A 20,370-nucleotide genomic window follows, 5' to 3' on the forward strand; every position below is an offset into this window, starting at 1 on the left:
ACATTTATTCCTAGAAAATATACAGTTAATGTTTGTGTATTCTGTTGTTTAGTCCATATTTGATTCTTACATTCTACACAAATTAATATTAATTTACATAATATCTCCACTTTGTCAGTCCTTTATTATTATCTCAAACTGAAACAGACTTAGTTTATGGTCGGTAAATACAATTTTAGATTATGTTGGTTCTTCATCCTGTTCTAACGTGTTCCAGAATGTCTCCAGTAACGCAAGAGAGTGCCACACCCAGAAGTGAACAATTTTACTTGCCCCCATTTACTTGCTGATGCTCACTCCTTATTGGTAGAAAGAGGTCAATGGTGCTAGGCAACTTCTTATTGTGGGTCGCAGAGGTGGAATGGCTGTAGTCAAAGAGGGACAATCTATGATGGGTGGGATTCAAAGCCTCTAAAGAATTAATATCCCTTACATTGCTTTTGTGATTGTGTAAAATGAGTAAAGCTGGTAGTAGAAAAACACAAAGGTTGGTTCAGGAACGGGTACAGTAACATGATAGTGTACCCTGTCTCTGAAAATACAGCTTTGTTTTTATTTTGTTTTGTCAGTTAAGCCAACCGGTACAATGTGCAGTATCCTTGCATGCAGATACTTGCTATACAATTATTTATATGCCATTCGTAAACATTAAGAACTTTGCTGATTTTTTAAAATAAAAAATGGTTTTGAATAATGAACATTTACGTTGGAACGTTGGCTTTTACGTTTACGTTGGCTCAAACTCTTGACATGTTTTACAAAACAAGTTCAAGGCCAAATGGCATAATTACCTTTACCTTGCTTGATTACATTCTGTTTTCACATGCAGTGTCTGAATAATCTACACAACTAATTAACAATAATTCATTTAGGAACCATCAATGTGAAGACAAAACTAATCACAAAACATATCTCTACCAATTCCATGACTACTACTTTTTAGCTTTGTAGAATAAATGGTCATTTGGTGTAGGTGTATTTAGATATTTCTGTCCAAATATCACTCTCAACGAATCTTCTACTTCATAATGATGAGGCACTTCTGAAACTTGTCAACATTTGCCTTAGCAACACTTGCTGCTGTTGAGTAGAAGGAAAGTTCCTTTTGGCTCCAGATAAATAACTGGTCCAGGCAGATTGTTTGGGCGTAACTGAAGGAATGCACCATATGACTCAACCGCTGTGAAGAACTTGTCTCCACTTGAAGACAGAACACAACAGGGGAAAATATATTATGTTGTTGCATTTGTTTAAACACACTCAATGAATTCAACTTAGGCTTTGAGGATATTGACATGTACTGGCATGAACTGGGAGATAACTCAAAGTTGTACCCTAAAGCTTCATTGTTCCTGTCCTTGAACTTCTTTAAAAAGAAACAGGAATTGTACAATGTACAATTATAAACACCCTGTTACCAAATGTATAGTTTATTACAGAATACCCTCTATAAAAGGTGATTAAAACACTACACGAAATTGCAAAAGTGAATCTTTGTTTTCCACCTTAAAACACGTTCACACCCTTATCTCCTCTTATGCAAACGGGAGTCTTTCACGCATTACAGGCTCTTGGGAGTGATAGGGCAAATTCTTCCAGAGGGTGAGTCTACCAGCTCTGACTAACGAACTGGGGAGACAGAACCCCACCTGTCTTAACGACTGCACCTGTCTTCATGACAATGGAAGGTTCCATTCATTGGTCCAAACGTGTCCGACAGCTACCCCTTGTATGTATATAGGAATACTGTTGGTATTATGTTATAGGGCCAGTACAATAACTGTATGGGACTGTATTTAATATTGTGAGATTGAGGTAAATCATTATTATACTATTATTATGTCTTGCATCTGGTGATCTCTTGCTCTACTGTCCATACTGTGCATTTGTGTTCAATTAGTTCCACAGTTTTCTGAAATGTTTTATTGACATCGATATTTAAGTAACTATAAAAGAAACAATATGCAACTGTAAAATAGGTCCTATGTTTAGAGTTTCCGTTTACATTGTGTGCATGGTATGTACACGATCAAATATATATACAGTTTCTGTGCTTACAAATCCACTGAGTCCACTCCTTAAAGAAGAATTCAAGTCTTAGATCATAAAACCATAAAAGTTATGACAGTTAACATACAATAATTAAAAGTCATAATTGTGCATAACCTTTTGATTAATATAATTTATTAATCCATAAAATAAAACAGCCTTCTTAAAATGCAGGATAAGTTCAGAACTTGCCATTGTAACAATAAACCATGTAACAAGTTGAATGAAAATGCAGCAATTGAAGGGTATGGTAGTGAACAAATAGTGAAAACTCTTGCTTTGCCCAGCTTCTACCACTTGCATAACTTGTCACTTCAAATAATGAATAAATGACTTCTGACTAGTGACCAATCTTATTTGGATATTTGATTTGATTGAAATTAAACAATTCTGTAAACTCCTCTCTGTTAACAACTGTAACTCCTACAAACAAATGTCGGTAACTCCCAAAATGAATGCCATGATTGTCAACCATGTGCTTCTACGTATATGAATACAGAAATACATAATGAAGATACAACTATTATTCGCAACATGTCCAAACACATGAATGCAGAAAAATAGACCACATAACAGTAAATACATTTTTAGTCAATGTATCTGAGTCAGTTGTACAGCATTAATGAGTAAACAATTAATCCAGGACCAGGAGACTTAAGTTCCACTGGTATTCAGGCATTGACAAGACAGGCTTTAATGTCTATGAAGCCTACGAGATGTTGCAGAAGAGATACATGCAATATTTCGCATGTCCTCCAGGTTTTCGATTGGTCATTTATATTTGTTTTCAACATCTTCTGTGAAGTCAGGGGAGTCTCTGTATCAACAAAGTCTCAGGGCCTGGCTATGCTGCTGTAAGCAGGGGCCGGGCTCTCCTTGCCCTTCCATCGCACAGTTGAGTTGTGTTCCAGATTTCCGTTCTTGACACCGACCAGCGAGGTGGCGGCTATGGCCATCTGGCGGGAGTTGCGGATGGACGTGAGACACTCACGGCATCGTTTGCCCACCAGGTACAGGATCTCGAAGAAGGTTAGCAAGATACAGACCAGACTGGTGACCACCATGAAGATTGTGAAGATGCGCTTCTCTGTGGGCCGTGCAATGAAGCAGTCCACCTTGTTGGGGCAAGGCTCCTGCTCACACTTGAGAAGTAATGGAAAGTCATAGCCCTCATAGATGCGGTACAGGAGGTACGTAAAGGTGGCATCCACAGCAACCTTGAAGACCAGTGTCATGACATAGGTCCACCAAAGCCCGCCACGTTTCTTGCCAGTGTTCTTGTAGAGTTTACGGCAGTTATCACCATGTTTGACACGATTTTTGCGTTCACGTTCGTCCCTGTAGGCCACATGCATAACTACCAGTAAAGAGGGGCAGGTGACAAAGATGAGCTGCAGAGCCCACAGACGGATATGGGACACAGGGAAGAAGTGATCATAGCAGACGTTATGGCAGCCAGGCTGCGCCGTGTTGCATTTGAAGTCCTTCTGCTCATCGCCCCACACCTTTTCAGCTGCTACAACAAAGACCATGACCCTAAAGAGGAAGACGATGGACAGCCACACACGGCCAAAAGCTGTTGAGTACTTGTTGACTCCACTGAGGAGCCCTTGGAGGAATGTCCAGTTCATGGTGAGGCTTACACACTGTCTGCCTCTCTAGAGGAAGAAAAAATGGAGGAAGAGAAATGAAGTTAATCCAAGTGCATCTTATTCTAAAGACACATGCATATTATTTTAGGAGAATATTAGACTCTGTCCCTTCTATTACACGATTGCCTTTGTGACAAAACGCAACAGTACACGCGTTTATACTCAGCTCAAATACATAAATGTATGACCTACTATGGTAACTCAAACTCAAGAAACAGGCGTGAGAGTTAAACTAATATTCATCAATCATTGTAAAAAAATTAAGAAAGCTAAGTCGTATGCATGTGTCACATGGGGATGGGAGGCGCTCACTTAAAATGTGATAAAACGTTTTAGTTGATACTTGAGCATAGATGACAAGTGATTTAATTAAAGAAATGATTCGCATGTTATGCGAAAGACACGATACAAATGTCAATAGGGCGCTCCGAAAGGAAATTGAAATTCAATCTATAGTTAAGGCTTAATTTTAATTTTCTTTTGGACAAGAAAAAAAAGCCAACTAGTAATTTCATAGAAAACAAAAAGCTACTTACGTAGTAATTATTTATTAAGAAAGGTTTTCTTACGGGGCAGATGTCTTTTGGAGCCCTCGCACGGAGAAGTGTTTCACTGACTGCGCCCCCAACGCTCAAGATCTTCACAGATCTCTCAAGTCATGGCGGATGTGTGGGTGGGTGGAGTTTCGACATCCCAATATTTTCTTTCAACAACCCTCACAGGTGTGAGCATGGACGAATTTGGTGTGAAGCAGTGGCGGATCTCAGGGGTGGCAATAAAATATACTGCCACCCCAAGTTTTTTTTTTTTTTATGCATTTAGCAGACGCTTTTATACAAAGCGATTTCAAAGAGATAGCTTTACAAAAGTGCATAGGTCACTGATCATAACAACGAGATAGCCCCAAACATTGCGGGTATCCAAAACATGAAGCATACATTGTGAAAAAACAGTCCCAAAGGGAAGAACCATAAGAGCATGTAGTTAAACAAGTTACAATTAAACAACATGAACCCCAATCTTCCCATGGAAAAAATTATTTGTACATTACAGAACATTTCAATAAATAATATTGATGTTACTGTTACTGTTATTTTAAACTATAATATTCTAGCCTAATCATTTACCATAGGGAGTTACCATAGGGAGTTCCCCTACTCTGGGTTTGATTTGCCTCCAGGAGGCCACCCAACAACTTCCTTCTGCCACTCCAAATGAAAATCTCTAGATTTGTCCCTGGTGTGAAGACCAGTCAACCAGGCCTGCCTTTATCTTAAATCTCAACATTACATAAGCCTCAAACATCGGCGTCCGTAGTAAATTAAAACATATGTAACGTAACTTATCTATTTGGTTTTCGTTTAAATCGTCAACAAGGAATGCAGAAAATGAAAGTCCTGTTTTTATTTATTATAAAAGTGTTTATTGCAGTATTTACAATACATAGGGTTTGTGTAGAAAAACTTGGACAATAAAGTATTACTGTAATAGTATTAATCTGAACACTTGTATCACTCAGCCATCTGATGTGAAAATTCTAACGCATCTTTCCACATGTACCACACCCACACACACACACACACGTATTTTCATTTACACATATTCCCCACAGTCCGAGATGATCACTTTCTGCTTTGGCTTGCCTTCTTTTGTCCCTTCGGCCTGTGGAAAAAAGACAGTTTAGCCTTTAAACTAGAATTTGAATCCATCCTAATATAATTCAAATCTTGTCAGAATAAGAACGATTCTATGGCCATCATACCCTCCGCACTCTACATGCACACCCCTACCATGCCCTTACCTCCATGGCACGGACCACATCCATGCCCTCCATCAACTCCCCAAAAACCACATGCTTGCCGTCCAACCAGTCTGTCTTGTCACAGGTGATGAAGAACTGGGAGCCATTGCTGTTTGGTCCAGAGTTAGCCATGGATAGTTGTGCTGTATGCATATCAAGAGGATAAGTACATGATGACAAATACTACTGCAAACAAACTACTACTGCAGCAAAAATCTAAACTTGCATTCAGGTTTCAAACTATTACAAAATATATTAAATTAAAGACATATCAACAGTAGACTTCTCACCTGGAGCAGTGTGTTTAAGGACAAAGTTCTCATCATCAAACTTGCGCCCATAGATGGACTTGCCCCCAGTGCCATTGTGGTTGGTGAAGTCCCCTCCCTGGCACATGAACTGGGGGATGATGCGGTGAAAGCAACTGCCCTTGAAGCCAAAGCCTTTCTCATGAGTGCACAGACAGCGGAAGTTCTCCGCCGTCATGGGAACAATGTCAGCTCGGAGAAGGAATCGCAGCCTCCCAGCTGGCTTGTTGCCAATCTTGATGTCCATGTAGACCTGGGGGTTGACTCTGCCCTTCTTAGCTGGGGGTTCACCCTGCACACAATTCAACTCAATTCACTTACTTGATCCAGAAGGAAATTCAGGTAACTCCATGAGCACAGAAAAGGTTACAAATAGAGGTAACAACGTCATCTTAATTAGTCCTCATGAAGCAAATACGCTGGATCAAACAGGCCCATTGAGAACTCTTTTACCTCCTGTGTTTTGCTGTTTACAGACTCCCCAGCAGACTCTTCTACCTCAGCGTCTTCTGTGGTCTTCCCAGAAAACTTCTTCAACCAGTCATCATCCGACCATACTGTTGGGGAATTACATACACTTGTCAATATTATCAGGACTACTGGAGTTCAAAAGCACAGGTGGTGAAACGTTCCAGCCTATTTAAACTCAAAGTGGTTAATTACCTGGACGAGAGGAGCCTTCCTTGATCCTCATGGGTTTGGCTATGTTCACCCTGATGGTTCTGCCAAAGAGCTCAGACTCATTCTAGAAATTACCCAGAAGGAAACAAAAGATTGTTAACCTAACTATAATTAAACTACTCCACTTGGACAGGACTATATCTAAAGTCAGGTGGTAAAATCAATTAGTAGGTTTACTCACCATGTTGTCAATGGCGGCAGCAGCATCCTAAATACAATGGAGGTAGTGAAACATTAGAACTCATTCAACTGAAGATTTGAGTTTAGAATATTTGGTCCACCAGATGGCGAGCTAAACTATGACAGCTCAATAATACATTTAAGTTCCTTTAAATTGTCATCACACTTACTTCTGCCAATTCAAATTCAAGGAAGGCGAACCCTCTGTGTTTCTCTGCAAAGTAAAGGTATATTTTTTTAACACAATCTCCCCCTCTAAGTGGATTTAGGGTGATCAGATATGAGTTTGTGAAAAAGAGGACACTTCGTTGCGGGAGGAGGGGGTGTATTAAAGCAATTAATGTAACATATTAAAATAAGAAAATCAAGACACATTTACGTTTTGGCATGACTGCAGATGTCATGTGCCGTTGTAAATGCAACTGGAGGCGGTAAGGTGCTCTCAGTGTTGCCAGATTGGAAATGGCGAAGTATTGTACCAAAGGGTCAAAAGGATCGTATTTGGAGGATGATTATCGTGCATCTGGCAACACTGACTGAGAAAGCAGTCGACCAATGACAGTCTCTACAGCCAGAGCTCACGCAAGAAGGTAGAACGTAAGGGAGATACACTTTCCAAAACTTGTAAGGGCGTAATAATAGTTTGTAAAAGACCCAGAGAAACACAAATATCCGACGAGGCAAAATCCCGGAAGAAAAAATAAGTATTGCTGGCTAATCAATATTACACAGCCTACATTCTCACCTGTTTCATAGTCTAACGGAATCTGGATGTCGGTGATATCCCCAAACGGAATGAATGCCGCGTGAAGAACTTTTTCATCGACCTCTTCAGTCAAACCACCTGTCGAAAAACATACTTCAATAATTAGTTTCCATTTTCAATATTTATAAGATAATAATCATGGAAATTAAACTCCAATCACAGAGGCTGTGTTTTTACGGCCATTATGTAGGACTATATGGTTTGTGTTCATTCAATGTAGGAAAAGACCCTGCCGCATAGCACAGTGGTGCTGGTAACATTGCCGTAATTTAACTAATCTAGCAGGTCAATACGATTACAGATTAATTCATAAGTAGTATAACAACTTTTTATAATAACAGTGGCGCTCTACATTATTGCATAAAACAGAAAATAGCTAAAATGATCAGTTTTGTATCAGAAATGCTTACCAACATATAGCACTCGTTTTGTCGACGCCATCTTGGATTTAAACTTTAACCTCTAACCTCAACAAATCCTCATTGGGCAATTATTTCCAAGGCCCGCCCATTCGAGCGCCACCTATTGCCCTGTTAAAACGCAATTTGAGGTAGACTTGAATTTGGGATATATGATAATGGTACTTTTAGCCTGATCCAGACTGTGAAAGAGTAACTTCTTGTACATGTAAATGTATATATATCTGGACATAATTTAAATGTTGGCCACCGTATAAATACTAAATAAATGAGTAAAATATATGAGGGTGAAAAGGACCACAAAGAAAAACGCTGCCAATTACCATCCGTCTTTGCTTTCTGTAATGTAGACCTATAGATACCTACTTAATGCTGCCAACATTGATTAGAAAACAAACCAAGAACTGCAATGTTAAACCTAATAAATATGTAATGGCTGTTTATCATTGTTAATGAAAAAGAGACAACAAAATGGTAAACTTGATATATTCATCCCTTTATTGAGAATACCACACCACCCATGATAGCATGATGGGACGGAGAAATCAAATAGACCAGATCAAATCTTCAAACACAAAATCTTTAAGCAAAGAAGAAGAGCAAATATCATTTTCTTGATAGAAAAAGGGTCTATCAAGGGTCACAAATTGAAGGACCTTGAATCTTAATTTTTTGTTGCTTTTGGTATTCTGTTTTAAACTATTACAGGACTAGGAAAATAATTGAATACTGCTATATTTCTGAAAGGGTTCAAGTAGGTTTTTAATTAGTTTTTCCTTTTTTATATATATATTTTTGTTTTGCGTAATGTAGTACATATCTCAGGAAACTGAAACAGGTGTGATAATCTCTCCCCTTCTCTTATCAGCATGTTTCCTGAAAAGAAAAAACAACAAAATGAGTGCCATTGCAAACCATATTAGGTCAAAGGTCATGAAGCATAAGCATGGTTCTGATGACTCCTACACATCAAGAGGTGGTGGCAGCAGCAGTTGCGGGGATGACTCCTACTTTCTGGGTGGCGTCCTTCTTTGCCTGATGGGCCTGAAGTACTGCAACTGCCTCCTCCACCTAAGCGTACACAAACACAAATGTTTGATGGGAGATATTTGATTGTTGACATTCCTTTGAAACGATGCATTTACAAAATGACGCATGTAGTGCTTGAACTACGCCTGTCCCAAATAGTTGTACCTTGGAGCGCAGAGATTCGTGTGACTCAAGCATGTGAAGCAGCTCTGAGTTATCAATCTCCAGGAGCATCCCAGTAATCTTTCCTGCCAAGCTGGGGTGCATGGCCTGGATCAGGGGGAACAGACGCTCCCCTGAAAGAAGAGAGAGACAGAGACATAGAGAGACACAGAGATAGAGTGAGGGAGACAAAGTGGGCTCAGGCTAGGTCGCCAAAGAATCCTAGTCCGCTTGTATTCCTCTGGGGGTCAGCAATCCTAAAACACAACCAAGTCTTATCGCAGCACCTACCGAGCATCTGCTTCTGCTCCTGGGGTGGAGCGGCGGCCAGCATGGATGATGTGAGAGGCTCCTGGCCCTGCACATGCACGGCAGGCTGAGTCTGACAGAGGAACACAAAGCGAGAAGGTAAGACTAAGACTCAACCAACCTAACCTTGAGGGTTTAGGTTGGTTGAGGGGCAGTTCTATGGACGTATGTGAAGCCCTCTGTGACATGCTTGCGTGTAAAAAGGGCTATACAAATACATTTGATTTGATTCAGACTGTTGTAATGTAATATCTGGAAACTAGCTGTGTTTCTGTGACAGAGGGTTTGTGTATGTGAGCTACCTGCTGAAGGGCAATTGGCTGCACCACTTGGGGGTTGGTGTTGCGCACGCTGGTGGCATACTTGTAGGGCGGCATAGCACGTGGGGTAGGGAGGGATGAGGGACGAGGTCCCATGGCCTGGCCAGCGCCTAGAGGTGATTGGCAGGAAAAGATTATATCTATATCGGGCCTTGTCCAACCAGCATATGGTAAATCATCGCATGCATGCTTTTTTTTCTCCAGAAATGGTTATTCCATTTCACCAGTGCTCATTGGTCCAGTAAGACAGGGATGAAGTTGGTCAATAACGCTGTAGCAGTGATCTGTCCAAAGTTTTACCAAACTCTCTGTGCATCTGGGGGCATACCTCGTGGGCCCTGGGCACTAGCATTGGGAGCCAGGTGTCGCAGGTTGGCTCGTGGACCGGGTTGGCGCAGTGAGTTGGGCAACCCCTGGAAGCCACCTATAGGAGAGATGGGGTAGCACAGCCAAAATATAGGAGAGTTCAGAGTTTGTTGAGTGAATAGATGGACAGAGGACCCATCTGCCAAAGCAGATATAGAGAAAGACTCTCAGTGCAGTGACTAAGAATAAAAATACTTCACAGTCTGTTTGCAGCCTACAAATAACATTGACAAAAAACAAATTCTTGCCCTTGACTTTTGGCTTGTGACTATGAAGGAAAGGCTGTTAAGCTGAGTTTGTTAAGCTGTGTAATCCTCCCCACACACACACACCTTGGCCTCTGCCACCCTGCTGCTGCCAGCGGGGGTTGGGACGCATCTGGGCCAGCTGATTGGGTGCATAGTAGGTTGTCCTGTTCTGGGCCTGGAGGACACGAAGAGACAACTAGTTTTACTACTGCAATGTGCTACAAACAGTCATCCCCCCACCCCCCAACACACACGCACCTGTGGCACTGCTGGCATGAAGTAGCCGCTGGCAGGCTGGAACTGGTTGATGATGGCGTTGGCTGGCATGGCTCTCATGCCAGCGATGCGCTGCATGTACTGGTTGGTCAGGTGGGCTTTGCGTTCCTCCTTGCGCTGGGCCAGGGCCACATAGAGGGGTTTGGAGCCCACAATGCGCCCATTCATCTCAGTCACCGCCTTGGTGGCCTCCTCAGGGGAGGAGAAACACACAAAACCGAACCCCTTGGAACGGCCCTCCTCCAGCATGACCTGCACATTGACACGTCAGATAGTCATATGGTCCTCTGAACCTACTTAAACCTCAAAAGGTAATGAAAATAGCAGAAATATCCCTCCTATTGTCAAATTCCGTTCTTTCCATCAATTTATATTTTTTACCTTGGCACTTGTAATGGACCCAAATGGAGAGAACTCCTTGCGTAGTTTCTCATCATCAATGGTGTCGTCTAGGTTCTTAATGTAAAGGTTAACACCCTGGGATAGGAAACAAAACATCAAAACACAGTTAGAACAGACACAAATTATTAGTTTGTTGTTGTTGCTGTACTTATACACAGTCAACGGCATCCGCAATTAGTGGCTGACGAGACCAGATCCGACCAGTCTTTTTGTAAAGAAAGTTTCACTGGTTCACCTGGTAACGGCTAATCCTCTCCTGTTTTAGCTGCTCAAACTTCCTTTTCAGCTCAGCCTGACGCTCCATCTTCTTCTGAGCACGTCCCACAAACACCATCTTGCCGTTGAATTCGGTGCCGTTCATCTCCTCAACAGCCTGCAGATGAGAACGCCAGGACAGTCAGCATTCTGAATCAAAAATACTGGCACATACAGACCCACGCACCAACCAACTCAGAACACAATACGTGCAGTACCCGGTTAGCGTCCTCGTGTTTCTCATAGCTCACAAACCCAAAGCCTCTGGATTTGCCGCCGTGGTCCATCATTACTTTTACACTGAGTGTTTTACCTGGAAGGGTCAAAATGCACAAATAGGTCAAGTCCATATCTTCATGTAGTCATTGTGACAGTTAATGTTTATCTCACGGTGTTCTGCCTTAGTTTACCGTATTTGTCAAACATTTCCTTCAGCCGGTCATCATTCATATCGTCCCCAAAGTTTTTAATATAGACGTTGGTGAACTCCTTGGCCTTGGCACCAAGCTCAGCCTCTCTTTCCTTCCGAGACTTGAAGCGTCCTACGAACCTAAAAACAGAGGCCAAGAAGCAACATAACTTTTGTAAAACAGTCCATGGCAGGAATGAAGTGGGATCCAGATCCATCTTAATGTCTGTGTATTTTTTCAAAATCTTAGCAACATGTTTTCAGATTCTGGTTAGGCTCTCACATCTGTGACAAGCAAGACAATTCAAACAGGAGGTTAAGAAGACTGCATTTTGGTAGAGTGTCAATGCCTTAAATATATACTGTAAAACTGTATGTGGGTTAAAATCCTGATCCCATTGTATTCATACATTTCAACTCAAAAATAGACATTCCAACTGTTCAAAAGGACCACAAAACTTTCAATCAAGCCCATCTCAAAACCGAAAACAAAAACAAAAAAAACATTGAAAATCCTTCAAGAAAACAATAAACATATAGACACTAAATATAACATCCAAACCAGGAATGTAAGTATCCTCATCATGTTATACATCCAAGAACACGGCACCGGGACAAACATTTCCTGGTCCAATACTTGAAGAGGTTGAAGGACAGAGGTCCACAGAGTAAAGTGGAGGAGGACCAAATTATGTTTATATACCTTAGGCAGACCTCTCCCAATCCGTGTTCCAGCATTGCATTCCTGCATTCGCCGAATCACTAAAACACACAAGCGTGGTTACACACACACACACACACGCACAAACAGGCAGGCGGAAGGATAGACAGACAGGACCGACACTGAGTTTGGACGGGGAGTAGGGACGTTGAATCAGTTCTTTTCCAGAGAGAGTTAATGTGTGTATGTGTGTACGTGTATGTTTTTGTGTGTTTGGGGAGGGGGTTGTTGGGGGGGTTTTGAAGTTAATCATCCAAGGGATTTCTTGGATCTCACTGTTAGTATTAGTATAATTCACACACAATGCAATTGTAGGACAAACAGTGCATAGGGGACAGTGAGGAACAGATGCATCACATCTGTGAACTGAAGTCATACACAATTTGACTGTTTCTCAGCTCACACAAAACATTCTCATTCAACTACATTATAATTAGTAGCGTTTCCTTTCACCCTTCTCTTAAACCTTTCAACACGACAGAACACATGAAACACATCCAGACAAATCTGGAGACTGGAAAGATTCTTCAGAGATTTGTATCAACAAACCATTCTAACTAACCTATAATCGGATCAAGAAACCAAAGTCCAACCTCTCCTCTAATCTCTCTCTTCTCCTCATTGAATAGACACTCACACCTTGCGGTCGTTCAGAAGCATGCCGTTCATCTTCTCGATGGCCCGGTCGGCGGCGTCCTGAGTCTCAAAGTGCACAAAGGCATAGCCCTTGGATCCGTTTTCATCACACACCACCTAGTTATAGGAGGTCATACAGTAGAATACAAGTTTCATTGACATAACAGAGGACTACATCTGAGAGGACTACATTTAGGATGAGAAGATTTCAATTAGCTGTGCATCTTATGTACAGTGTAACCTCAATCAGCTACCTTGCAAGAAAGGATGTTGCCAAAAGCAGAGAAGGTGTCGTAAAGTGCTTTGTTGTCAATGGTTTTGTCCAAGTTCTTGATGAACACGTTGCCCACTCCAGACTTCCTGAGGGAGGGGTCTCGTTGAGACCACATTATTCTGATTGGCTTCCCTTTCACCACGTCAAAGTTCATGGTGTCTAGGGCTCTCTCCGCTGTAGAGGAAGGGGGGGGGGGGGGGGTAGCAGGGGTTAGAGGTAAAAGGGGAGCCACATGGATGTTTTTCTCACAACTAGGAGCAAAAAGCATACGTCATCAAGCTGAGCCTCTAATGCTGCTTGGTGATTTGTTACAGGACACACCACAAAGCTCCATTTACATTATACAACCAGACTCTTTCTAGTCACTTCCATTCCACTATCACTCTTACTGCTTGTCTCATTTACCACAGTACATTGTCAAAAGTGTGGTATCACTACTACAGTGTTAATACAACATAAGGTGTAGACCTAATTGTTCCTCCGTGCCACTAAGGAGGGGTTAGACCACACCAAACAATTATTTGTGTCAGGCGTGCAGCTGTGCCTGTGAGTGCAGTAAGGACAGCTGCAGCTGGTAAGATGGCCAGCACATGGTGCTTCCACTCACACACAGACAGATGGGAACAGCAGTACATTGTGGGGCCACATGCTGGACCTTGACCCAGGTTAATGTTATGGCTTTCTTACGACATGATGGAGACTGTCTCACGATACTGGGTACTGACTTTTCCAGTCTTTCTTTCAACTGTCAATTCCTTGAAATGCTAAATAGTACAACTAGCTATTTCAAAGCAATGAATCGTCCCCATCATGGGCTTATTTCCCCTCATTCACTCACTCTATTCGTTTGTCTCATGTGGGCTCTCATGTCCATCTGGGCACATATGCCAACCAGAGAGTTTCCCTTTGTTCCCTTCCCTCCACAGCAACACACACCCCAGGCTTTAGAGCAAAAAATGTCTGGTAAACAAAACCTTGCGTCTGCTGGCATCAGCAGTTTACCCTGCAATTGTACTTCACAAACCATTCCCTGCTCAGAGAAGGTGTGTGATGATAACAGCCTGTGTGTGTGTGTGTGTGTGTGGGGGGTTAATCCTAGAAGGTTCCCCAGGGGAGTTTGAATTTCAAAAACTCAAGCATTACTATATTTGTGTGGCTTCAAGGAAAGTACCTAATTAATTCATGTTGAATACAAATACTACAGTACATTGCCCATGGCAACCTTGACATGTCAGTCATTTAAAATATACCTCATTTATGTCAAACATTTATTTTAGAAGACAAAGAAGATATTACTGGCAGGCACACTTTGGGCTGCCTTTGAGTGAGTCTATATTTAGAGTGGGGTCCTGACAGCCATGTTCTGGAGTGTGAGTTAAGCATTCTCTACCATTGATAGGGAGGAGACTTTAAAAGAATGCTCAGATGAGCAACTCCAGGTCTAGGGACTGTTTATAAAAGGCAGCTGTGATATGGTGTAACCAAGAATAAGTGAGCAGCTAGTTAATTGCTGAAGGAGGCTTCCCATCAAACAAATCCTTCTTTGGTAAAAAATAAAATACTAATGCCAATGGCAAATACCATTCGCTAAGAGACCATGTGACAAAACCAGGAAAACTTGGTTGATGGTGCTGTGTGTGTGGGGGGGCTCTACTTTCTACCACTAAAACCACCAACCCTCAGCCAAACAAAACATCCCCTTGCTTGCTGCAGCTCTTCAGCCTGTCTTTTCTCATACCAGTAGAAGTTGGTGATATTTAACACTTTTCAGCAGCAGATAACCCTGTAAAATGTTTTACAGCTTTGTGGCTACTTTAGGTCCCGTGTGCTGCAATGTAACAGGGTCATAGACAGGTTTTGACAGGTGTCCAATGTTGACAACAGCCAAAATGACCCACACTACACACTTACTATGGGTCAGGGGTGGAAGGCTCAAAATAGGCTTACACAAACCTCAATTGCTCAATCACATACGGTCATAGTCCCAAAAGTAATCGTGTTCTAGTGCGACAGAGCATACTCGTGAATGACACAAGGCCAGATAGAAAATGAAGTCACTGAGTTGAAACTCCAGTGGATCCACTGAGATGGCACAACATTGAGCAGGGAAACGTTTTCATCTGCCACCCCCCCAGCCATGGGAATTAACTTCAATACAGAACTGTCCCATGGTGGCTCTTTAAATAGGAGCATAATTTGGGTCACTTTGGGTTATGCATCATGGAAGTGCTGAAGCTGCTCCCTAGCAGTCAGGGACCAGCTTCAGCACTTCCATGATGCATAACCCAGAGTCAGTGACTCCTGCAGTGCTGCCTAGTCAGATGGTCACGGTCGCTGTTTCATGTTCTGCTAAATACTAAATGATGACGGCTGAATACAAAACACCAAAACATAAGGAATTTCATTAAACAGACTTTTCTGAATCTGTACTTTGCAATACTTTGTCATTAAATATGACATATTTATATGTAACAATGTAATTTTTTACAGTTGTCAGGGTATGAGCCTCTGACTGTCAATGAAAAACAATGAAGTAGGTGTGCTTATCTGTCATTAAAACATGAGGTTTGACTGAGATACAGCCTAGGTAAGGGTGCATATTCCTAAATATAGAGGCCAGTAACAATTTTCTGATTCAAAGCACCCTCACGTGCATACACATGCACTGTCACATGTAAAGCACTTTATCCACAGGGCAAACAAAAAGCTTGATCGAAAATGAGATTAGTATTACTTACCGTCCGCGGGCTGAGAGAAATTGACATAGGCATATCCAAGAGAGCGCCGGGTGATCATATCACGACATACTCGGATAGACAGGACTGGTCCGGCTGGGCTGAATTTCTCATACAGCATAGCCTCCGTGATATCGGGGTGCAGATCGCCAACATAGAGAGAAGCCATTGGATAACTCCCCTCAGTCGCTGTGCTCATTTCTCGGTGATCACAATATGAATGAATGCTTTTCTCCCCACAGAATTGCAACTGAAACTATTTGGAATTGTTCTCCGGAGCTTTGTGCTTAATGATGAAACGCTCTTTGGCAGATCCACTTGGGTTCCTATCTATAAAGGTTTCCACGACTCGCTGATAAGACAAGTTAGAAAACAAGTTGTCGATGTCTTCCAAATAAAAATAGTCTTCTTCAAAAAGTACAGCCGCCAACTTCGGGTTAAGCCCGAGGCCTGTCAGTCTTTTTTCAAATATTATAAAAGAGATGTATTTTTTTATTATTATTTTTAATATTACGGTACTGTTTTTATTAAGATTTTATGTATTTTGTATTTTTTTATATATTTTTTCTTTTTTAAGTTTTAGAGAACAGTGAGTTAGACACTCACGGTTGTTTTGTGGCCGGGGAAAGAGACTGCGTGAGAAAAGCATGGGCACTTTATAGGGAGTGCGGTGCAGAGGAAATAGTAGCTAGGGTCAAACTTTGGGATAGAAAAAAAAAAAAAAAAACTGCGTGCCGTGTAAAAGGGAGAGCGCCCGCAGCACTGTCACAAGAACTCAGCCAAGCTCCCTACAGCGACATCTGGGTGTGACTAGGCTACGTGGGGGGGTTATTAGATATTAACCAATGTCACTGCTTGGCAGTGGCGATGTTGGACCCTTTTTAGGGATGCTATATATATATATAAATAAATTTGATGCTGGTAGTTCATGGTGATACATCCTTTGTTTTTTCATTCATTCAGTATTTTGCATAATAATACAAATGTATTAATTTTTATCCAGTGAAATTCGGGATTTATTAGCAATGGGTCTAGCACTTTTCCAAGGCACTGTATTCATGTCACATTTTCATTGGGGGCTAAGCACCCCTAAAAGGTCTGATCCGAGAATCACCCCTGCTGCTTGGTATAAGAAATATAGAAATTCACATCTTGTGGTAAGTCTTAAATATTTGTATCAAAAAACACAAATCTACAGTTTGTTGTGAACAATTTATTTTCATGAAGATATCCGATTTGTCCAATTTCCTATTCAGCCTTGTCCAATTTCCTAAAGGAAAGAATATTTTCAAAAGGCACATACATCAGACCTACTAAGTGAAAACTCCAGGGTTTATTTCCATGAGTTGTGTTAAATTACTTACTTCAGTATATCCAAAATGGACAAAGCCAGACCCTTTCCTTGCAGCCCCTTTTGTTGAGCCTTGCCCTCCATTTTAAATGTTGTCAGCCCTCTTCGTCCAGGGCGCCTTACTTCTTCCTTATAGCTCAATGTCTGGGAGCCATCTCCCACTTGAGACAGCTGCAGCTTTGACCTCACCACTGAATGGGAGTCATCTGCTGCTCTTCCATGTACCTCAGGCTCCACTTTCTCAGTTTTAACCAGAACTAGACCATCGTCTCCAATATTGTGGCTGTTCTCAATCAAGGTCAGCTTATTCAGAATGGGGTCCTTTGCCTTTGGTTGAAAGCCCTGTCCCGTCATCCTGTAGGAGGAGTGCACACTCTTACGAGGATCCTTAGATCTACCACTTGATTGCTTTCTTTGCGGCTCTGTGAAAGATGCTGTCAGATCCAGTGGCTGTGTCCATCCATAACTGACAAGATCCATTCCCTTCATGAAACTGTCCCCCTCTGCACCTCTCAGTAAAAAATCGTTGACATTTTCCATGGATGGGATGACATTTTCCATGGATGGGATGACATTTTCCATGGATGGGATGACATTTTCCTCCTCTTTTTCATAGTTTATGAAGGAACTCTGCGCTGATTCAGCTGGTGTTTCACTCTGCATGGATGGCACTGGATATGCTGTTTGACCAAGGTCAGCTTTGACCTGCAACTGTCCAGGTACCCACATAGTCAGTGTATCCCCAAGGTCCTGGCTGATGACCACCACATCATTCATTCTAGATGGAGCAGACCAGGGTACCTCTGGGATTGTGTTTTCCACCAGGGCACTACCTGAGAAGGAGTCATCTGATACTGCCACACCTGTAGGTGCTGGAGCTCCGTGTATGGCAGAAGAGGTCATCTGAACAGATGCACCTGGGTCACTGGAATCAGACTGCACAAATCTGGTTTCCATAGGACTGCAGGAGGGGTCAGGCTCATGGACAACAGACTGAGGCTCAAGGATGGGTCTGTCCACAATAATCAGCAGACCAGAGCTGACCACTGCCTTGGCAGCTGAAGTGAATAGTAAATTGGTCAAGATGGCACAACTTGCAAAACATTCAGCATTACGTTATACATTAACATTTTAATTGACTTACCAATATGAATGTTCCTACTAGAAGAGCCTTTGCACTTGGAGCCACAACAACTGCACACATCAAAATCCCCACTCAGCTCCACCCATCTGTCAGATACATTTAGCACACATCAAGCAGTGAACCACTAGAACATATATGAACAATATCAAAGCAATGCCCCAATACCTGGATTTTAAGTCATTGTAGTTGCAGCATTTTGAATCAGCGGTCACACCCTTGTCAGAGATGATTACGCTACAATGTAGGTACACCTGCAGAGGACATGGTCATTTCACCAACACTAAATGGTAATTTCACCATGAACACAGTATTCACAGCTCGTACCATCCTACCTCGGTTTGTAGGTTTGAGGTGTTGAGAATTAAATTGACAGCATCATGTCGCCTGAACGCCACAAACTGAGCCACCACAGCATGCTCTGACCCCACAGATGCTGTGCACCTGCAGAGAGCCATGACCCATGTCAATTCAAGGCAGTTTTCCTCCCTGACAAATTCATGGCTTGTGAAGCTTACCCCTTGTTTACTATGACCCCAAGTCTTGGACGAGCATCTGGGTCAGCAAACACTGAGACGAAGCAGGACTGGATGAAGAGGCTTTGATGAGGGTCTACTGTGGCTGCTGCCTGCAGTTGCACAATCTGGCCTCTATAGTAAAGGTTTGATTCTGCTGGATGGATCCAGGATGCTGCAGGAACATTCAACCGGTGACTAGTTGTGTGAAAAATATTGCCAGAACCAAACCGCATCTCCAGATCACTTACGATGCATAGCTTTCAAAGAAAAGCCCCAATTCTTCTCCAGAAGGGAAGGGTTTGTCGGAATGTGTGTAGCAGATCTGAGCTTTGACCTAAAAGATGAGCTATTAATGTGAGGTCTACACCAGTTATTGATGTTAGTTCTTAGACCAGTTCAAACCTCTTCGGTGTGCAGGAGATGGGCATGCTGAACGGAGGCAGCCACCAGGTGTCAATACTTGTTTTGGGGTTGAAGTGAAGTTGATTGGAAAACACCTTCCTTCCATTGCGTCCCTGTGTGTGGAATAAAATTAAACTTAAATGTGACACTTGGCATCTAAACTTATTAGATAAAGTAAACATCTGATTTAGTGAACTCACCAAATAATTAGTCCCACACTGAGAGTGATGGTATGTAAAGACAAGCTGGTTTTCGAAATGTCCATTGCTAAGGCAGCCTTCACCAAACACCAACTCCTCTCTGCTCAGTTCAACTCCATTTAATTGCATATCAACATGCACTGACACGTGAGTTTTATCACACATCACCTGAATGTGGGGTAAATTCATAAGAAGTCCCAGTTCAGCAATCATGTTGACATTTGGTACTCCAAAGGGCCAAGAACTGACGACGGGGTCATATAGAATGGTGTTTCCATTCACATCTGACGAAGTGAACGTCGGATAACTCCATAAGCTATTCGAGAGTCCCACAGACCGTTTGCCATATTTCTGCTCCAATGTTGATTCAAATGGCAGATAAGTCACTGAAACGAATAATGTGAGAAACACAACCCAAATCCTCATCTTGGAAGAAAATCAATAATTATTCAGCTGTCTGGAATGATTTAGACTCCGACTTAACAACTGGTCCGTAAAAGAAACCCACCAAGTCAATACCTCAGAGACCCCTAATGCGCAGGTGGTTGCAATTGACGCTAATTATATATTTTTAAAAAAAACTTTAAAAAAAATAAAAATAATAAAACTATGCTAGAAAATGAAGCCTAGGCTTTTATATTTATAATAAACGTAGTGTCAGCATATAAGATTAATATCTAAAACTGATGTAGGCCTAGCCCAATCTCATAGTGCGTCAAGCGCGTCTTTTGATAAAGCTGTATTTAATTTATTTCAATAT

General features: G+C 41.9%; 4 protein-coding genes across 6 annotated transcripts; all 4 read right to left on the reverse strand.

The window, feature by feature from the left end:
* Nucleotides 1–1,908: 1,908 nt before the first annotated feature.
* Nucleotides 1,909–4,338, reverse strand: gjb10 (gap junction protein beta 10). 2 transcript variants are annotated; one of them, XM_084676565.1, is made up of 2 exons: nucleotides 4,271–4,338; nucleotides 1,909–3,707 (listed from the first exon to the last, which is right to left on the reverse strand). In XM_084676565.1, the coding sequence occupies exon 2, from the start codon at nucleotides 3,678–3,680 to the stop codon at nucleotides 2,883–2,885; it is 798 nt and encodes a 265-aa protein (XP_084532691.1). In that variant the 5' UTR covers nucleotides 3,681–3,707; nucleotides 4,271–4,338; the 3' UTR covers nucleotides 1,909–2,882. The 2 variants fall into 2 exon arrangements, with proteins under 2 accessions (XP_084532691.1, XP_084532682.1); XM_084676556.1 differs by having other exon boundaries at nucleotides 4,238–4,308.
* Nucleotides 4,339–5,101: 763 nt separating this feature from the next.
* ppie (peptidylprolyl isomerase E (cyclophilin E)) lies at nucleotides 5,102–7,949 on the reverse strand. The gene is made up of 9 exons (XM_084676543.1): nucleotides 7,848–7,949; nucleotides 7,417–7,515; nucleotides 6,842–6,885; nucleotides 6,673–6,699; nucleotides 6,474–6,555; nucleotides 6,264–6,367; nucleotides 5,793–6,102; nucleotides 5,503–5,645; nucleotides 5,102–5,363 (listed from the first exon to the last, which is right to left on the reverse strand). Exons 1-9 carry the CDS (start codon nucleotides 7,876–7,878, stop codon nucleotides 5,295–5,297), a joined length of 909 nt encoding a protein of 302 aa, XP_084532669.1. The 5' UTR covers nucleotides 7,879–7,949; the 3' UTR covers nucleotides 5,102–5,294.
* A 382-nt stretch (nucleotides 7,950–8,331) lies between these two features.
* pabpc4 (poly(A) binding protein, cytoplasmic 4 (inducible form)) lies at nucleotides 8,332–16,629 on the reverse strand. Of its 2 annotated transcripts, none has more exons than XM_084676525.1 (15): nucleotides 16,002–16,629; nucleotides 13,244–13,437; nucleotides 12,991–13,106; nucleotides 11,634–11,773; nucleotides 11,442–11,536; nucleotides 11,204–11,341; nucleotides 10,948–11,043; nucleotides 10,549–10,818; nucleotides 10,375–10,465; nucleotides 10,005–10,100; nucleotides 9,659–9,786; nucleotides 9,339–9,429; nucleotides 9,051–9,181; nucleotides 8,823–8,927; nucleotides 8,332–8,732 (listed from the first exon to the last, which is right to left on the reverse strand). In XM_084676525.1, the coding sequence occupies exons 1-14, from the start codon at nucleotides 16,195–16,197 to the stop codon at nucleotides 8,826–8,828; spliced, it is 1,884 nt and encodes a 627-aa protein (XP_084532651.1). In that variant the 5' UTR covers nucleotides 16,198–16,629; the 3' UTR covers nucleotides 8,332–8,732; nucleotides 8,823–8,825. The 2 variants fall into 2 exon arrangements, with proteins under 2 accessions (XP_084532651.1, XP_084532660.1); XM_084676534.1 differs by having other exon boundaries at nucleotides 8,868–8,927; nucleotides 16,002–16,623.
* A 540-nt stretch (nucleotides 16,630–17,169) lies between these two features.
* Nucleotides 17,170–20,128, reverse strand: zpcx (zona pellucida protein C). The gene is made up of 9 exons (XM_084676522.1): nucleotides 19,611–20,128; nucleotides 19,411–19,523; nucleotides 19,257–19,342; nucleotides 19,009–19,180; nucleotides 18,826–18,934; nucleotides 18,659–18,744; nucleotides 18,494–18,579; nucleotides 17,363–18,407; nucleotides 17,170–17,268 (listed from the first exon to the last, which is right to left on the reverse strand). Exons 1-9 carry the CDS (start codon nucleotides 20,034–20,036, stop codon nucleotides 17,247–17,249), a joined length of 2,145 nt encoding a protein of 714 aa, XP_084532648.1. The 5' UTR covers nucleotides 20,037–20,128; the 3' UTR covers nucleotides 17,170–17,246.
* Nucleotides 20,129–20,370: the final 242 nt, after the last annotated feature.

This window comes from Hypomesus nipponensis, chromosome 3 (assembly GCF_054491055.1).
Source record: "Hypomesus nipponensis isolate SF chromosome 3, ASM5449105v1, whole genome shotgun sequence".
Taxonomy (NCBI): domain Eukaryota; kingdom Metazoa; phylum Chordata; class Actinopteri; order Osmeriformes; family Osmeridae; genus Hypomesus; species Hypomesus nipponensis.

Bases quoted from the DNA above. Each gene is read 5' to 3' on its own strand.
- ppie (XM_084676543.1), bottom strand. From the start codon at position 7,878: ATGGCGTCGACAAAACGAGTGCTATATGTTG. The intron at 6,700-6,841 runs GTAAGTGTGATG...CATTGTATTTAG, and splicing joins TTGAATTTGAATTGGCAGAA to GATGCTGCTGCCGCCATTGA. The intron at 6,556-6,672 runs GTGAGTAAACCT...GGTAATTTCTAG, and splicing joins CTGCCGCCATTGACAACATG to AATGAGTCTGAGCTCTTTGG.
- gjb10 (XM_084676565.1), bottom strand. From the start codon at position 3,680: ATGAACTGGACATTCCTCCAAGGGCTCCTCAGTGGAGTCAACAAGTAC.
- zpcx (XM_084676522.1), bottom strand. From the start codon at position 20,036: ATGAGGATTTGGGTTGTGTTTCTCACATTATTCGTTTCAGTGACTTAT. The intron at 18,408-18,493 runs GTAAGTCAATTA...TATTCACTTCAG, and splicing joins TAGTAGGAACATTCATATTG to CTGCCAAGGCAGTGGTCAGC. The intron at 17,269-17,362 runs GTAAGTAATTTA...TCTTTCCTTTAG, and splicing joins TCCATTTTGGATATACTGAA to GAAATTGGACAAGGCTGAAT.
- pabpc4 (XM_084676525.1), bottom strand. From the start codon at position 16,197: ATGAGCACAGCGACTGAGGGGAGTTATCCAATGGCTTCTCTCTATGTT. The intron at 9,430-9,658 runs GTAGCTCACATA...TTCCTCTGTCAG, and splicing joins AGCCAATTGCCCTTCAGCAG to ACTCAGCCTGCCGTGCATGT. The intron at 8,928-9,050 runs GTACAACTATTT...GTGTACGCTTAG, and splicing joins ACGAATCTCTGCGCTCCAAG to GTGGAGGAGGCAGTTGCAGT.